The sequence below is a fragment of the Chinchilla lanigera genome, unplaced genomic scaffold, assembly GCF_000276665.1.
Source record: "Chinchilla lanigera isolate Chin_1 unplaced genomic scaffold, ChiLan1.0 scaffold00179, whole genome shotgun sequence".
NCBI classification, from domain to species: domain Eukaryota; kingdom Metazoa; phylum Chordata; class Mammalia; order Rodentia; family Chinchillidae; genus Chinchilla; species Chinchilla lanigera.
The window spans coordinates 1057710-1073878 of NW_004955580.1; the positions used below are offsets into that span (position 1 = coordinate 1057710).

At 56.0% G+C, this 16169-nt stretch overlaps 2 protein-coding genes across 9 annotated transcripts in view; one reads left to right on the forward strand and one right to left on the reverse strand.

Annotated features, from left to right (window-relative positions):
- G6pd (glucose-6-phosphate dehydrogenase) overlaps positions 1 to 420 on the reverse strand; it is a gene marked incomplete in the record, with an annotated part of 12836 nt that extends 12416 nt beyond the window's left edge. For all 3 annotated transcript variants that reach the window (XM_005414219.2, XM_005414218.2, XM_005414217.2), the window contains 1 exon segment: positions 1 to 420. In XM_005414219.2, the coding sequence (XP_005414276.2) occupies positions 1 to 54 (54 nt within the window).
- Ikbkg (inhibitor of kappa light polypeptide gene enhancer in B-cells, kinase gamma) overlaps positions 1 to 12093 on the forward strand; it is a 15980-nt gene extending 3887 nt beyond the window's left edge. Inside the window, exons 1-10 of one of the 6 annotated variants that reach the window (XM_013509705.1) lie at positions 532 to 897; positions 3967 to 4159; positions 5417 to 5628; positions 8286 to 8404; positions 8915 to 9067; positions 9567 to 9663; positions 10464 to 10607; positions 10824 to 10966; positions 11095 to 11153; positions 11341 to 12093. In XM_013509705.1, coding sequence (XP_013365159.1) covers positions 3982 to 4159; positions 5417 to 5628; positions 8286 to 8404; positions 8915 to 9067; positions 9567 to 9663; positions 10464 to 10607; positions 10824 to 10966; positions 11095 to 11153; positions 11341 to 11477 — 1242 coding nt within the window. In that variant the 5' untranslated portion in view covers positions 532 to 897; positions 3967 to 3981 and the 3' untranslated portion in view covers positions 11478 to 12093. Of the gene's footprint in view, positions 1 to 531; positions 898 to 1212; positions 1236 to 3966; positions 4160 to 5416; positions 5629 to 8285; positions 8405 to 8914; positions 9068 to 9566; positions 9664 to 10463; positions 10608 to 10823; positions 10967 to 11094; positions 11154 to 11340 lie in introns of those variants that run through there. The other 5 variants (XM_013509706.1, XM_005414214.2, XM_005414213.2 and 2 more) reach the window with 5 other exon arrangements.
- Positions 12094 to 16169: the final 4076 nt, after the last annotated feature.

Consider the following 16169-nt stretch of genomic DNA (forward strand, 5'->3'; position numbering starts at 1 on the left):
GATCACAGCTCCCGAGTGCGCCGCAGTTTCCGGGGGCTGCGCCCGCCGGCCCATTTAACAGGCGGGGGCGGGCGCCGAGGCTGAGCTGACTGGCCTCAGGCGAGGCGCGCGGGGGCGGGGCCTGAGGCGAGGCGCGGGGGTGGGGTCTCCACACTTCCTCTGGAGCGTGCGAGCTGGGGGAGAGGGCAGGTGCGCGCGCATCCCCGGGCGTCCTCGAGCGCGGGCTGTCTCGCCTCTCAGGCACCTGTGTGGGCGGCCGCGCCACTCTGCGCCCGCTCTCCCCGCTGCCCCGCGACCGCCATTCCTTGCGGGCACGCGTACTGCTCCTTGAGGCCCTCCCGCGTCCCTGAGGCCAGGCGGGCCTCACATTACAGCCTGTTTTTCCCGCTCGCCCCCTGGTGGTCCTCGCTCTTGCGGAAGGCCCCACTTCCGCCGGTGGCGTGACCACGCCCCCTCTAGTATTCCCTTCGGCTTGTGGGCGGGGCCTCCTGAGCTTTGTCCTGGCTCTTACGGGGGTGGCGGCGAGCATCCTGCGGTTGGATGGGGCTGCGTGGGACACGGGGCTGTGTAGGTGGTGACGCCCTAGAAAGTAGAGGGTGTTTATTACTGGGCAGCGCCCTGTGCACTAGCCGAGGCCGGCGGGCTCCGGCTCTCTTTGGAGCAGGACGAGGGGGCCTCGCACCTCTCGGCAGCCTCCTATACTCCTGGGGTCGGGGCTTGTGTGTTTTACTTCCGGATCCCACGGCTGCGACACCGGAAGCCGGAAGCGGGGGTTTCCAAGGCGGAGAAGTGGGGCGCTACTGCTGAGCCTGGACTTTCTCGGGAGCTCCGCGCCCCTAGGAGGGCTCGCAGCCCGCCGCTCCCGCCTTCCTCACGTCTGACCGACTCTGCTGACAGGTGTGGTCCCCTTCTTGGGTCTAAGACGCCTCCGGATGACCAAGCTCCCTCCTCCTGCTTGGGCCCCAGCCGGTTCCTCCTAGCTGTGCTCTCACGGAGCATCGGCCCAGGGGCTGGGGTGTGGCTGGATGGCAGAGCGCTCGCCTAGAGCATAGACCTGCCGATTCGGGACTCAAGTTGTTCGGGCAGCGAGTGAGACTGTGCCCCTCCCGCTGCCGCCGCCGCCGCCGCCGCCGCCGCCGCCGCTGCCCGGTCAGCCCGTACCCCTAGTGGCATACCTCTTCCAGTTCGAACGTATCCTCTGTTCACGCGCTTCATTTAGCTCTCTTTGCAAAACGGTTGGTAGCTACCTGTCCTTCCTCAGGCCATTTTGCGACCCGAGAATGAATGGGATGCCCCGTATGTTCTAGGAGCTGCAAGGAGGGCTTAGAGCTGGAGAAGAGAGCACGAGGGCAGAGTAGTTGAGAGAAAGGAGTGGGAGCACAGATGGTGTTGGGCCTTGTGGAAACGTGAGAGCACTCGTGGTAAAGAAGGGATGGGACCCGATTTACGGTGTAGACAGATCTTTCTGGCCGCGGTGGGGACCGTAGACTGTAGGAGCAAGGGTAGAAACAGGGTGCTCTGTTACGAAGTTATTGCGGCAATCTAGGTGATGGTAGTAATCTGGCATTTTATCCTTTTTAGGGGGGAGTTCGTGGTGCTGGGGATCGAACCCAGGGCCTTGTGCATGCAAGGCAGGAGAGCTCTACCACTGACCCACATCCTTAGCCCTGCCATTTTATTCTTGACGAATTAATAAACGTACAAAAGTAGGAAGATTAGTAAATCCCATTGCCCATCTCTTAGCTTTAGCAGTTACTGGCTAATTTTGTTTACTTTATACCCCTCAGTCCTTTCCCATTATCTTCAACAACACCTCTTTAGAGCTATATCGTGCATGCTGTGCAGTTCTCCTGTTTAAAGTGTACAATTTAATGACTTTGCACGTTCACAAGGGTGTTCAGCCATCACCACTGATTCCAAAACATTTTCATCCCTCTCAAAAGAAACCCTGTATTTTTAGCTATCACCCCCACTGACCACATTGCCCTAATAACCTCTAGATTACTTTGTGTCTCTGGATTTGTCTATTGTGGACATTTCTTGCAAGTGGAATTGTACAATGCGTGGTCTTTTGTGACTTGTTTCTCTTAGCACAGTGTCTGAAAGGTTTGTTCTGTAGCAGGTGGATATACTTGGAAAGTGAGTTGCTGACATTCAGATTGTTTCCTGTCTTTGGCTGCTCTGAGTAATGGTCCTGTGAGCATTCATATCACATTTCCTTTGTGTGTATACTCAGGGATTGCCCTTTTATTTTGAAGTGAGTTTCAGATAACATGTTTAAGTATTTTGGTATGCCTCTTTATTAGAATGGACTTTAAACAATATGACCACAGTACCATGTAGGTGTCTAAAGTATTAATGTTGCAGAATTTCTGATGGGTTGTGTGTGCGCTGGGAGATGGAGATAGAGAGATGTGTCAAGGAGAGCTTGCAAGTTTTTGGTCTTGATGACAGGAGAATGGATTTGCCTTCAGCTGGAAGGCTTTGGGTAGAACTGGCTTTTGGGCGCTGTTGAGTTTTAGGGTAGTTCTCTTCTTTTGCAGTGCTGGGGACAGAAGCCAGGGCTATACACGTGCCACGCAAGCACTGTACTACTCACGCATGCGTTCAGCCCTGGGAAGTTAGTTTAGATTTCCAAGTAGGGCCGGGTATATAGCTCAGCAGCACAAGTGCCTGCCTGGCAAGCACAAGGTCCTGAGTTCGATTGTCGGTACCAAAAAAAAAATAGATTTCCAAGTAGACATGTTGAGTTTGCTGTGTAAGTCCGGAGCTCAGGGAGTGGTCTACTTTGGGGCATTATTGGCATTAAGATTGGAGGTAAAGCTGTGAGACTGGATGGAATTACTGCAGGAGTGAATGTAGTTAGAGAAGAGGCCTCATAACAGAGCCCGGGGCACCTCAACACGAAGGGATGGGAGCTTGTTGAAAAGGCTTGAGTGGGAGGGACTCCGGGGTATTGGGCTGTTCTGGAAGACAAGGGGGGAACATGCCTGTGGCAGGAGGGAGGGGACAGCTGCCTCAGCTGCTGGGGACAGCTCTAGGTGTGAGTGGGAGGTAGCAGTGCTGACAGGCAGAATGGCCAAGTCGACCCTTGTCAGAGCCTTCTTCCCTTACCCATGTCTGTTCCTGGATACCTGCGCTGGGGTTGGCCTCCTCTGGGTAGTCGGAGGCTGATGCTGTCTGTTTCACCAGCAAACGCCAGCTCAGCTCACTCAGGCTGGCGGCCCAGCTCCCACTTGCAGTTCCTTGCCCCAGGCGCCCCTTACCCCTCACGCCTCAGGCTCTGTCTGCCTTTTACTAGGCACGAGCCTCCTGTGGTTACCGCAAGAAATGCCCACAAGTTTGGAGGCTTCAAATAACAGAAATTCACAGTTCCAGGGACCAGAAGTCCAAAATCAGAGGGTGAACAAGGTTATGGTTCCTCTGCAGACTAGGAGAGGGTCCTCCATTGTCTCCCCCGCAGCTGCTGGTGGCTGGATTGTTCCTTGGCTCATGGTCATGTCACTCCAATCTCTACCTCTGTTTTCAAATGGCCTCTTACCATGTGTTTCTCTGTTTTCTCCTGTGTCTTCTAAGGATACTTGTCGTGGTCCACATGACCCAGGATGGTCTCTTGTTGAGATCTTTCATTTGTGTGCATCTGAAAAGACCCTTTTCCAGATACTGTTACGCTTGGGGGCATGAGGACATAGACAGGTGGTCTTCAGGGCTTCCACTCAGCTGCTTACTCTGAGCGAGGGCCAGGATCTTCCCTTTCTGTGTAGAGGTGTACGGAGAGGACAGGGTTCCCAGCTCCCTGATATTTCCCTGAGCCATCACCCTCTGCCTTCGACAGAAGCCCTGCTTCAGCCTCTAATTACGCTAGACAATGGGATTGCCGCTCTGCTGCAGTGTGGGCCCAGGGCTCCTGCCAGGGCAGGAACGTGGTGCTGTTCCCTGCGACGCCCCTGCTGCCCCCTCTTCCAGGTGCTGCTGTGGTGGATGAGCAGGCACCCCTGGAAGAACCAGCTGTGTGAGATGGTGCAGCCTGGCAGCAGCCCAGCAGGGGACCAGGACGAGGAGTCCTCTCTTGGGAAGCCGGCGATGCTGCAGCTGCAGGCGGAGCAGGGCAGCCCCGAGGCCCTCCAGCGCTGTGTGGAGGAGAATCATGAACTCCGAGGTGAGGGGGGCCAGGCCTCTCTGGGTTTCAGCTGGGGCTCCCTGGAAGCAGATCCTGAGTAAGAGGAGTAGGCAAGAAGCATATTTGGAGGAGTCTCAGGCCAGCACTGGGGAAGGACATTAGAAGGGGTGGGGGGGGGTTGCGGGGTGAGCACAGGGGGAGGTGGATTCCAGGAGCAGGGACTTGTGGAGGTGGCGTGGCTTTCCCAGTGGGCAAACATGGCCAGGCTTGTGTTTCTGCCTGAGCAATCCGTGAGTGCTGTCAGTTCAGTGAGGAGCGTGTCCTGCTCTGAGAAGGGACCTGGCTCCCTGGGAAGCCACTATTTCAGGGTCATTAATGTCATTGTTGGTATCAGGGTCATCATCAGTCACCACTGCGGCTGGGTGTTGGCCTCAGCGGGAGACCTTCTGCCCTTGGACGGGTGTTTGGGGACTGAGTACTTTGCTGGGCCACCCTCTGTGTCTCTGGAACTATCCCCCTCATCCTAGCACTGGTATTTGAAGGCATTCCCCCCTGCAGCGTGACATCCTTCTTCTTGTCTCCTCTCCTCATTGCCTCCCCTCCTGCTCAGCTCAGGATTGTAGCCCCCAGGGAAGGGGACCCCCTTCTGGCTTGCTTCTTTTGGCTTGAGTAAGCCTCAAGTGTCCAGAGGAACCCTATAGTTTCTAGATTATCAGGACACTTGCTGCAGGCACCTTGGAAACCACCTGGGCTGGAGGTATTGGGGTGTGGAGATACAGATTCTAGGGTATTAGTGTGAGCACAGCCTTTTTTGCTTCGTGCCTTGGTTCTTTTAGGGGATTTGGGCTCAGTATACACTGCATTTTGGAGGACAGCACTCCTTCCATGTAGGATTCCTTTCTGAGCTGGTGTCTTCAGTTGGCCCTCATGTCCTACCTGGACAGTAGCTTGGGGTGGTGGCCCTTGGCTAGGGCAGTGTGTCAGTGGCCATCTACAAGCATATTGGGACCCCCTGTCTTGAAGACAGCAAAGATGCAGGCCTGGGAGGGCGGGTATGCCTTGGAGTGACCTGAAAGCAAATGAATTAAGTGTGCCCTGCAGAAGCATAGGAGCAGATCTTTCATGTAATGACTTTGGAGGACTTGAAGAAATGAAGGGGTGTGTTTAGATTCTTATTTGTCCTGGAGGGGCATGGCAGTCTGGCATTGTGGGGAGGGTACTGCAATGGGTAGCCCAGCTTGGCACCCAGGCCAGGTCATCAGAATCCCCTCCCCTCTGCTGTCCCCTCTCCCACAGATGCCATCCGACAGAACAATCAGATGCTGCGTGAGCGCTGTGAAGAGCTGCTGCACTTCCAGGCCAGCCAGAAGGAGGAGAAGGAGTTCCTCATGTGCAAATTCCAGGAGGCCAGGAAGCTAGTGGAGAGGCTGAGCCTGGAGAAGCTGGAGCTGAGGAGGCAGAAGGAGCAGGCCTTGCAGGAGGCAGAGCAGCTGAAGAGATGCCAGCAGGTAGCTGGTGGGCAGGCTGGGTCCCTTTGGGGCCAGGGGGCCTGTGTCTGGGGGGCCCACCAAAGCAGTGCAGGCTTGACTCACCAGGGACTCTGGGACCCCACAGATGATTAACGAAAGGATGCCGTGGTGCAGGTGTCTAAAGCAGGGGCCGGGAGAGGCCAGTGGGAATGTCCAGGGGCCTGGGAGGCAGGGTGCAGAGGGCTCGTGTGGGGCCTTGTCACCCAGGAGGCCCCTGAGCCCCGTGTCCGGGGATCTTACCGGGTAGGTGCTGTAGGCTTAGATCACCAAGTGGCTGACATTGGTGGCTTGGGTCTTGGCTGCCCAGTGGTCCAGCTGGCACCGTGCTGCCCAAGATGCCCGTGTGTATGTGGCGCCAGTGTAGACTGCCTGGCAGGCCAGCAGGCCCTGGTAAAGCAGGACACCATCACCAGGCAGGGTCTTCTTGAGGCTTAGCAGTACCTGCACCAGGGCCCAGGGGACTCAGGCTCTGGCTGGGCCTGGAGTTGGCTATGTACTGCCTCGTCTCCAAAGGGTGGCATGCTCTGTATGGGCAAGGAAGAGTACTGCAGCCTGTCTAGCTTGACCAGTGACAGGACCCCGGTGACAGTAGGTGAGCAGGGGTGCATAGCCCGGGAAGGGCAGGGCAGGGAAAAGAGGGCCTTGCCACAGATAGGCTCTGGCCCTGGAGGATGGGCACTTCATTGTGGGCAGGGCCTGGCTCAGAGTATTGCTTTTCTGTTGGGGAGTCATGTGAGTTTGCTAGGGCACACTGGGGACCTAAACAGCATCAATTACTTGTTCCTCATTGTCCCCCAGCTCTGGGGTCCAGGGGTCTGAGATGAAGGTCTGGCAGAATGGGCTCCTTCTGGCGGCCATGCAGGAATCCACCCCGGCCCCTGGCCCAGCATCTGGTAGCCTGGCAGTCCTTGGCACTCCTGGGCTGACAGCCTCTGCCACTGTCATGAGACCACCTCCCCGTGTGTCCCCTCCCCTCTGTATAAGGATTGTACTGTCAGAGAGGAATAAAGGTGGACATTTGTCAGAGCCCCAACAACAGACTTTGTTCAGTGATGACTGGCAGTGGCGAAAGAACTGAGCTCTGGGGCCACCTACAGAGGTGATGGAGTTGCCGGGAGAGGGGGTCCTAGAGAGACCAGGGGCTAGAGTGTGGCTCAGTGGCGGAGCGTGTATTTAGCATGTGTGGGCCCAGGGGTTCTGTCTTAGTCACTTTCCTGGTGCCGGGACAAAATCCCCACCAGCACATTTTAAAGGAGGAGGGATTGTTTGGCTCCCGGCTTCAGAGGGCTCAGTCTGTGGTTGGCCGCTCCAAAGCAGGAGCAGCGTGGCAGAAAGGGCCGAGCGGGGGAGAGCCGCTCACCCATGGCAGCCAGGAAGCAGAGAGGGCAGAGAGCCGCTGGGGAGAGGAACACACCCTTCGAGGTCAGCCCACTGACCCTCCTCCTCCACCCAGGCCCCCTGCTGATGGCACGTCAGCCACGAACCCATCCATGGGTGAATCCGCTGGTGACTATAGCACCCTGTGATCCAGTCACCTTCCAAAGCCCTGCTTCTGGACACAGGAGGTCTTTGAGGACATTCTCGATCCAGAGCATACCAGGTTCTACTCCTGGTACTAAAGAAGAGAGCAAGGAAAGGAGCTGGGGAGGGAGGGAGAGAGAAGTGTGTTAGATGGAGAAGGAAGCTGAAGTGAAAAATGACGAAGGGCGTCAGTGTCCACGTGAAGAGACATATATCGGAGTTAGGACCATGCCCTGCCCTGCAGCCCAAGGGACTCTGGCCCTGGCCTCCCTCCCAGTGATTATATGTCAAAGGATCACTCTCAGGTCTCCAGACACTGCTAGGGTGCAGCGGATACAGACACCTCAGAGGGACAGAGAAGCATTCAGCAACGGCTCCAAGGAAGGTCAGGGGCCTGTGTCAGGTTGCTGCCAGAGCTTTCCAGACAGGCCTGGGAGGGGCCAGGGACATCCTAGGAATGTGGCCAAGGCTGCCAGGACCTGTGTTTGATTTGGTCAGGTCTCAGGGCAGGGACTTGAATGGCGTGCGGTTTTTGTAGTTCTTGGTAAAATTCAGTGACCACTCCTGCTTGGCCAAAACTCTTACCTTCTAGCAGGCCTGTGTTTTTGCTGTTATCTTTGGGTACCAAAGCACTGAGAAAAAGTTTCCTGTTGGGGCCACAGCCATGTGGTCTCTGTGTTCAGTCCTCGTGGTCTAGTGGCCAGGGTAGTGGCCAAGCTGTTGCAGCGTCAGAGGACTCCGGGTCCCGCTGTGTCCCTGCATCCTTTTAGGGTCTCCTGTTACCTCATCTGTAGGGATGAGAAGGGGACCCTAGAGGCAGAGGCTCTTAGGAATCGGTCCCTTTCTGTTGCCTGGCTTACTTCACTGGCTTGGGTAGCTGCCGGAGGTGAAGAGTAGGACAAGCAGGGGTGGAAGGACACTGAGGGAATGTCTCTGCCAGCAAGGAGGGTAGAAGTGGTGACTGGGGGGTTAGGTAGCCATTGGGCTCCCGAGGTGCTGGGTTTGGGAGTGTTGGGTACAGGAGAACAGCTCTCAGGGGTGCAGGCCTCAGCTTCCCCTGGGCTGCCCTAGGCCTTGGGAGAAAGTAGTGCTGACAGGAAGTGATATTCCTGCAGCAGATGGCTGAGGACAAGGCTTCAGTGAAAGCCCAGGTGACATCCTTGCTGGGGGAACTCCAGGAGAGCCAGAGCCGCTTGGAGGCTGCCACCAAGGAGCGCCAGGCTTTGGAGGCCAGGTGAGTGGCATTTCAAGGGCCCCAGCCATAGAGCCATGGGCACATCTCTGGGAGGACCAGGACCTGGCACGGTCGCCATCCTGGCTGAGGTCCATACAGTGCCGGTGCAGGGTCCAGGGAGACCAGAGAAGCCCCATGGAGGGCACTGCTGCTGTGTGGTCATCCCTGCTTGTCTGTCAGGCAGGTCACATTGGCTCCCTGTGCCCGGTGCCCACTGAGATGCCGGGCCCCTGGGAGAAGGCTCTCACAGTTCCCCCCAACAAACCCCCTTGTCAGCGGGGAAAAGAGGCTCTGCAGTGCTGGCCTGGCCTCACACTTGCCTGCCACTTCCCTTGCAAAGGGGTTTGGTGGCAGCAGTAAGGGGGACATTAGGTCAGAGGGCAGGGACGCTACTGTGGTCGTCACTGCCTCGTTATGTTTCCTCACAGTGCAGAGGGTGCCAGTTTGCATGTGGGGTGGCCGTGTCTTTCCCCAGCTCAGCCCTCAGTGTTGCCCCGTCTTTCTGCGCAGGGCACGGGCAGCCAGTGAGCAGGCGCGGCAGCTGGAGAAGGAGCGCGAGGTGCTGCAGCAGCAGCACAGTGTGCAGGTGGATCAGCTGCGCATGCAGAACCAGAGTGTGGAGGCCGCGCTGCGCATGGAGCGCCAGGCTGCCTCGGAGGAGAAGTGAGTGGGCACTGGGGCCGTCCCGTGCAGCGTGGGCCCCTGGGCTGTGTCGCAGTCCCCATGCATCATCTACCTGGAGGCCGTGCTGCTGCTCTCCCTCCATGTGCCTTGCCTTTTCAGTGTCCCTTAATCCAGGACGGCCTCTCTGCCTCTGCATATTTCATGAAGCTGATGCTTTTGAAGTTGAGTTTGTTTGATCAGAGTCATCTCACTTCTTTGTCATCTTCTTGGTGCCTGGCCTTGTGCACCCTGGGCAAGGGCTCTGGCACCGCCCCGCACCTGCGCCCTAGTGCAAACATTTTAAAATGTTGGCTTTAAGGAAAATGATATGAACTAAGCCACCCTGTCCGTTGTGGGACACTTGCAGCCCTATCTCCGAGTTAGTGGCCCTAGGGGTCCAGCTATACGCCTGGAGGCTCCCTTCTGAATCTGGGAGGTAACAAGGATAAGAAGAGAGATGGACACAGGCCTGCGACCAGCTACAGCTCCTTTCCCACAGGCGGAAGCTGGCCCAGCTGCAGGTGGCCTATCACCAGCTCTTCCAGGAGTACGACAACCACATCAAAAGTAGCATGGTGAGCGGCGAGCGCAAGCGAGTGAGTATGGCAGCCTGGGCCATCCAGGGTGGGCCTTGGCTCTTCCTGTCACCTCGACACAGTTGGCTTTTGTGGGGGACAGTGTGTGGATACAACGGTTCAGGAAAGTCCATCAGCTGGCTGCCCTCACAGTTTGGCTTGGCCCTGGCCTTGGATGCTCTCCCTGGAGGGCTAGTGATACGCTTGTCCCCAAGGCCAGATTTCCCGAGCCAGGTGAGTCTGAGGAATGCTTCTAACCTGGCATGGAAAGGTGCGTGGGAGCCCTGTCCTGCTTTTTTCTCACCAGACCTAAATTGTGTGTGGTTTCTGGGGATTAGACTTTCAGAAAGACAGTGTTAACGTGAGTGCACCCAGAGATTTGTAAGGCTTAAGCTTGAAAGCAGATCACAGGAGGAGGAGTTAGTTATAAAAATGCCCGCTTAATTGCCAGGGAAAGGCAAGTCTCTGTGGAGAGTGCACATGTGCACCTGTGTGGAGCACCTGTGGGATGAGCGGGCTTTGCCCAGATAGCAGAGTGGAGGACCAGCAGGAGGCAGCTTAGCTGTGCGTGCAGGGTAGGGAAGGTGGCACCTGTCCTTGAAGGGCCACAGGTCTTTCTGGCAAATCTGAGGGGAACGAGTGCTGGGGGAGGTGGTGTCCCATGGCCTCAGAGGTCCCCTCAGTCCTGAGATCTCGGTGTGTCCCCAGGAGAACCTTGCCTCCTCCTGTCCTTGGTGGGGGTGGGATGCGTGCCTCTCCTCACACACCCCCCCCAGCTCTGGACGCCATCCTCACTGTGTCAGCACCCCTGGCCCTCCTAGGGGATGCAGCTGGAGGACCTGAAGCAGCAGCTGCAGCAGGCTGAGGAGGCCCTTGTGGCCAAGCAGGAGGTGATTGACAAGCTGAAGGAGGAGGCTGAGCAGCACAAGATGCTGATGGAGACGGTGCCGGTCCTAAAAGCACAGGTGAAGCCTTTCTCTGGGCATCGTCTCCTGTGGCCTCGTGTTCAGTGTGAAGCCCACACTGCTTCTCCCTTTCTGTGCCTGTGGGGTCACTTGCTGGTCTGTCTACCCTCTGCTGCTGGGGGTGGGAGGAGGGGCTCTGCTCTGTCCCCAGGGCCCAGCAGGCCGCTCCCAGCCTGTGGCTGGTGGCTAGTGCCACGTCCCTCTCGCACCTGCCAGGCGGACATCTACAAGGCCGACTTCCAGGCGGAGCGGCAGGCCCGGGAGAAACTGGCAGAGAAGAAGGAGGCACTGCAGGAGCAGCTGGATCAGCTGCAGCGTGAGTTCAGCAAGCTCAAGACCAGCTGCCAGGAGTCAGCCAGGTGGGGATCAGTGCTGTGCTCCCCGTCCCTCTCCTGTCCTCCTCCGCCCCCAGGGCCTATGGCTGCTGCTGGGGGAACTCAGAGCTCTTTGTGCGTGTGCACTGAGCAAATGGTTTGCATCTCCCCAGGATCGAGGACCTGAGGAAGCGGCATGTGGAGGTCTCACAGTCTGCGCTGCCCGCCTCTGGTGAGTGGGTGTGTATTGGGTGGCTCTTGATCCCCCACCAGGAGTCCAGCCCTGCCTCAAGAGGCGTGTCATACTACTGGTGGCTGCTGGTCACATGTGGATAGGGACCCTTGTAGCTAAGCGCCTTGGCACCTCACCGTCCCCCATTCCTCTTGACACCTAGCCGACACTCGTTCTCTGTCCCTAGGGTACCGCTCCTTTCACATGCCCAACCAGAGGAGGAGTCCGCCTGAGGAGCCCCGCGACTTTTGCTGTCCCAAGTGCCAGTATCAGGCACCTGACATGGACACTCTGCAGATCCACGTCATGGAGTGCATCGAGTAGGGCCTGCCGCTGCCACGCCTGGGGCCTTACCACCTCCGCCACCCTTCCCAGTCCAGAGGCCAGGACCTGGTGCCACAGAGTAGGCCCAGTGGGTAGCTGCAGGGCTCTGGTCTTGGCCCTTTGCTTCTCTGCTCCCCTCCTTCCCTTCTGTCTGCCGAACCGCTTGCTTCTGCCAGCCCCAGGAGTCCAGGATGAGACGGGCTCTGAAGATTGGATGTCTTCCCAACCGCGTGCCCCAAGTGCTGCCTCTCCTGGCGGAGGCTCCCGCCTGGCAGCCGCCCCGTGGTGTTGAGGCAGTGCCGTGGATGGGCCTTTGGGCCGGTCCCAGTGTTTGTGGTGCAGTGAAAATGCTGGCACACTAACCACTCATGCCTTTGGGGTAGAGACCAAGAGATGGAGCTGTGGTGTCTGAGGACGGGTGGGTGGACCTCTGGCTTTCGGCTGTCTGCAGGGCCCTTTTCCCGCAAGAGTAAGTAGAAGCTGGGGCCCCTTCACTCTGTGGCTGTGAGCTGGCTGCACTTATTTTTCAGCCGTTTTTCTATTAGCAGCCCTTTGGTTATTATGTAAGAATACTTCTTATCTATGACAGAAATTGCATACATCTTTTTCCACTTTGCTTTTGCCGCCAGTGGTTTTTGGCCTTGAAGGTTTTGTGTGTTTTTGAGGCAAGGTCTCACTCTGTAGCCCAGGGTGGGCTTGAACTCAGCCTCCTGGGGTGCTGGGATTATAGGTGTGCACCCTTGCCTGGCGGAGGTTTATATGTTTCTGTAGTCAGATCCATTTTCTCCCTTGCACTGCTTTGGGTTTGGAGTTGCCAGCCCTCTGTGGTCTGCCGGAGGGGTCATTGAAACTTGTACACTTTTGCAAGTACGAGTGTGCCCTCGCCTTTGCCTAGCATATATTGCCTGGTGGTGGTGGTGGACACAGTCCATCATGTTCTAGAAGTTGGTGACGCCATGTTCTCCACCAGCCCCAAACGCCCTGGCCTTGTGAGTGGAAGCCAGTTGGCACTGACGCATAGATCGGGAACAGTGTGGCATTCTTCATTGTACACAAGGTTCTGGGCCTTTGGAGGATGGCCGAGCCATTCTGGTACATGGAGGAAGTCAGAAGTTGGGAGTTGGGAAGGCCTGCGGTACACGTGCATCCTTAACCCTGGGCCCTGAGCCCCCTTCTCTGCCCTGCCGTGCTCCCCCGCCCAGGGCTTCCTGCTGTGTGCCTGCGAAAGTCTTGGCCACTTAGGCTCCAAGGCCTGTAGACATCAGCCTGAGTCTGCAGGGGCAGCCAGCAGCCTTTCTGCTTCCTAAAGCCCACGTGCCTTACCATCCGGGCCTTTGGGAAAGTACTGAAGGCACAGACAGGTTCTGTCATGGATACCGCATTTCAGTTCCTGTCTTGTGACTTTTCTGCAAGAGCACTCTTGGTTGTTAGTCTGGTGGCTTAAAACAATACAAACTCATTCTCTTACGTTTTGGAAATCAGAAACTGAAGGCGAGTTGTTTCTTCAGTTTTCTTCCTTTTCTTTTTTCTTTTTATTCTTGAGACAGGATCTTGCTATGTAGCCCAGGGTGGCCTGGAACTCTCATGATCCTCCTGCCTCAGCCTCTCCAGTGTTGGGATTAAAGGTGTGCACCACCATGCCCATCCCAAGTTGTGTCTTCAGACTCTGAGAATTAGTCCCATGCCTGGCTCGAGCTTCGGGCAGTTGTTGGCAGTCTTGGTGTTCCTTGGCTTGTAGGCCCCTCCTTTCCGGTCTCTGCCTCTGGTCATGTGCCTATCTCCCCCTTTGTCTGTGTCTTATAAGGACACAGTGTCCCAGATGCGGGGCCCTCTGGATAAGCCAGGGTGATTTCACCTCAAGATCCTTATCTTCACTGCACCTTCAAAGACTTTCCCCAAATAAGGTCACATTCACAGGTCCGAGGGGCCAGGACCTACACAGAAAGTTTAGGCCAGTACAGGTCATCCTTAACTCCTGATCGGGGTATCTCTGCCGGTGGGACCTGGCCTTAGGGTGCTGGTGGCCACAGGTTACAGGCGCCGAGACATCTTGTCTCCAGGTGGACGCTGCTGCTGGGCGCAGTGGATGGGGAAGAAGAGGCAGGTGTGTCTGGGAGGACAGGCCATGGGGCACCTGTTTCCTGTGTAGCGGCCGCTGGCTGTGGTGGGGCTTCCTGCTTCGCAGGAGAGTGAACAGAGGGCTATGGGAGCTCTCCCTGGTCAGCACTCTTCAGAAAGGAGCCTGGCAGAGTGTGAAGGTCATCAGAGGGCTGGAAGGATGCTCTGGACCGGTGGGTCAGGATCAGGGCTGGACCCAGGCCCCTCCTTCCGCCTCCTGTGGTGCCTTACATCAGACAGCAAGGGCTTTCAGTTCTGCTGCTGGCCCAGACCCGGAGCGTGCTCCCAGCTTTCCTGGTGCTATGTAGACTGGGCTTCCCATGAGGGCACCTGCCTCTGCCTTAGCAGCCATGGCCCCCACCCTGTCTTGCTGCCCAGTGCCGAGAACTCCAGATGGCCAGTAAGCCCGACGTGGACGGGACTGAGACTGCAGGTGCTCACAGTAGCAGAAGTGGCATCAAAATGACAACACATGCAGCTCTGAGCGTGGCACCCTGCCAGCGAGGTGTGGCCACAGCAGCGTGACGTTGCTTCTCTGAGGGTACTGTGTGGTGACATGGGGCCAGCACTTGGGAGTGTCCTATGACAGTTGAGTGCTAATAGCAACTTCGCCTTGGAGAGACACTCCATCTTCTATAACTGCCAAAGGCCATATTAAGGTCAGAGGCCATGGATCTGGTGACACAGGCCTGAATAGCCAGCCTTTTGAGCATCTTGTCACATACAACATGCTGTGGAGTTAGTGTGACAAGGCCCAGACATGAAATTCATTGTAAAGTGTGAAATAAAGAAGTAAACACTGCAGGTGTGCGGTATCATTGGATGGATGTGTGAGATGACCAATGAAAATTTTAACGTGTTTATGAACTTTCTCCATAATTTTGTGCTTTACTTTGATCCAAAGTCAGCCTTGTGTTAGTGCAGCTCAGGTTTTCTGTGTGCCAATGACCAAGAAGAGCTCATTGGTGATAGAACTGTTTGTTAATGGGGCAAGGGCTGGGTGTGGTGGTGCACACGTGTTGTCCCAGCACTTGGGAGGCTGAGGCAGGAGGATTGCTGCAAGTTCAAGGCCAGCCGGAGCTACATAGTGAGACCCTGTCTCAAAAAAAAGGTTAGGTGGCGTGAGAACACTGGGGTCATGTCCCACAGTGATGAAGACTGACACTGCAGATGGAGGAGGTAGGGTACGAGCTAATGAATTTAAAAAATATAAAGGCAAGTAAGTAAAAGATACAAAGGCGAGGGCTGTGGATATAGCTCAGCAGTGTAAGTGCCTGCCTGGCAAGCATAAGGTCCTGAGTTCAATTCCAGGCACCAAAAAAAAAAAAAAAAAAAAAAAACAAAAAAAAAAAAAAAAAAAAAAAAGAACAAAAATAGGTACAAAGATGAAGAAGCAGAGCTCTCACTGGCTGGGAGGGGCTCTGAGCAGGACAACCACTGGGGCTGTGTGTCCAGGCATCTTAGGGGTTTGGAAGGGAGTGGGCGTTTGTGCAACCTCTGTGACCTCGGCCCCGTACTGAAGTGGGACAGAAGCAGCAAAAGGTAAGTAGAGACAAGGAAGTCAGAACTGAAAATGGTACTTTAAGAAGACTGCAGCTTCTAGGGCTTAGCTGAAATTACCCAAGGTGACCCAGCACTAAAAGGCCATAAATCGGTTCAATGAAAGGAGCAGGCTGAGAAACCTCACAGGATGTTTGAATTACCTATCCAAAACAAACCTTCCATGCCTGTGGGACTCCTGGGTGGGGAGACCACTTTTTCCCAGGCTTTCCATCCCCTCAAGAAAAGAAACTTTCCCGGTTCCAAACTAATGCGCACGCACTATTGAGCACATCCTAACTCTCTAATCGTGTAGCTCTCAGTGACAAATCCGTGTGACAGAAGTCAGCAAACCTGCCACAGAAGGGTGAGTTTAGTTCCTTATTTCAGCTTTGGAAATCTCTCAGACCCAACCTGGAGATAACAGGAGACTGGCTTCCTGGGGTCCCAGGGATGCAGTGCTGATGTGCTCTGGAGCGCATGGATGACGCTTGCGGGGGGCTGGGGGTTGTGGTCTCACGCAGCCAAGGACACAGAGGCTTGTGTGAGGTCCCTGGAGGCTAGGAGTCAGCAGACTCCTTTTGGGGCCACTGTCCTTGCTGCCTAAGAGAATCCTAACACCTGTCTCACTAGTTCCTGTTGTACACGGGAGCCAGGTGAAGGGTACACCCGTAATTGCAGCACTCTTGGGAGGCTGAGGCTGGAGGATTGTAGGTTCAAGTCCAGCTCAGGGAATTTACTGACAAAGCAAGACCCTGCCTCAAAATAAATATAAAAAGGGTGGGGCATGTAGCTCTTGTGAAGGCTCTGGGTTCAATCCCCAGTACCTCGGAAGAAGAAAACTGGGGAAGGGGACAGCTTAACACTTTCGTGAGGGCTTGTGTTTCCTGGATTTCCTGTGACTGCTGAGACAAAGTAGCACACGCTGGGAATTACACAGTAGCAATTTCTTGTCCCCCAGCTCTGGGGTCCAGGGGTCTGAGATGAAGGTCTGGCAGAATGGGCTCCTTCTGGCGGCCATGCAGGAATCCACCC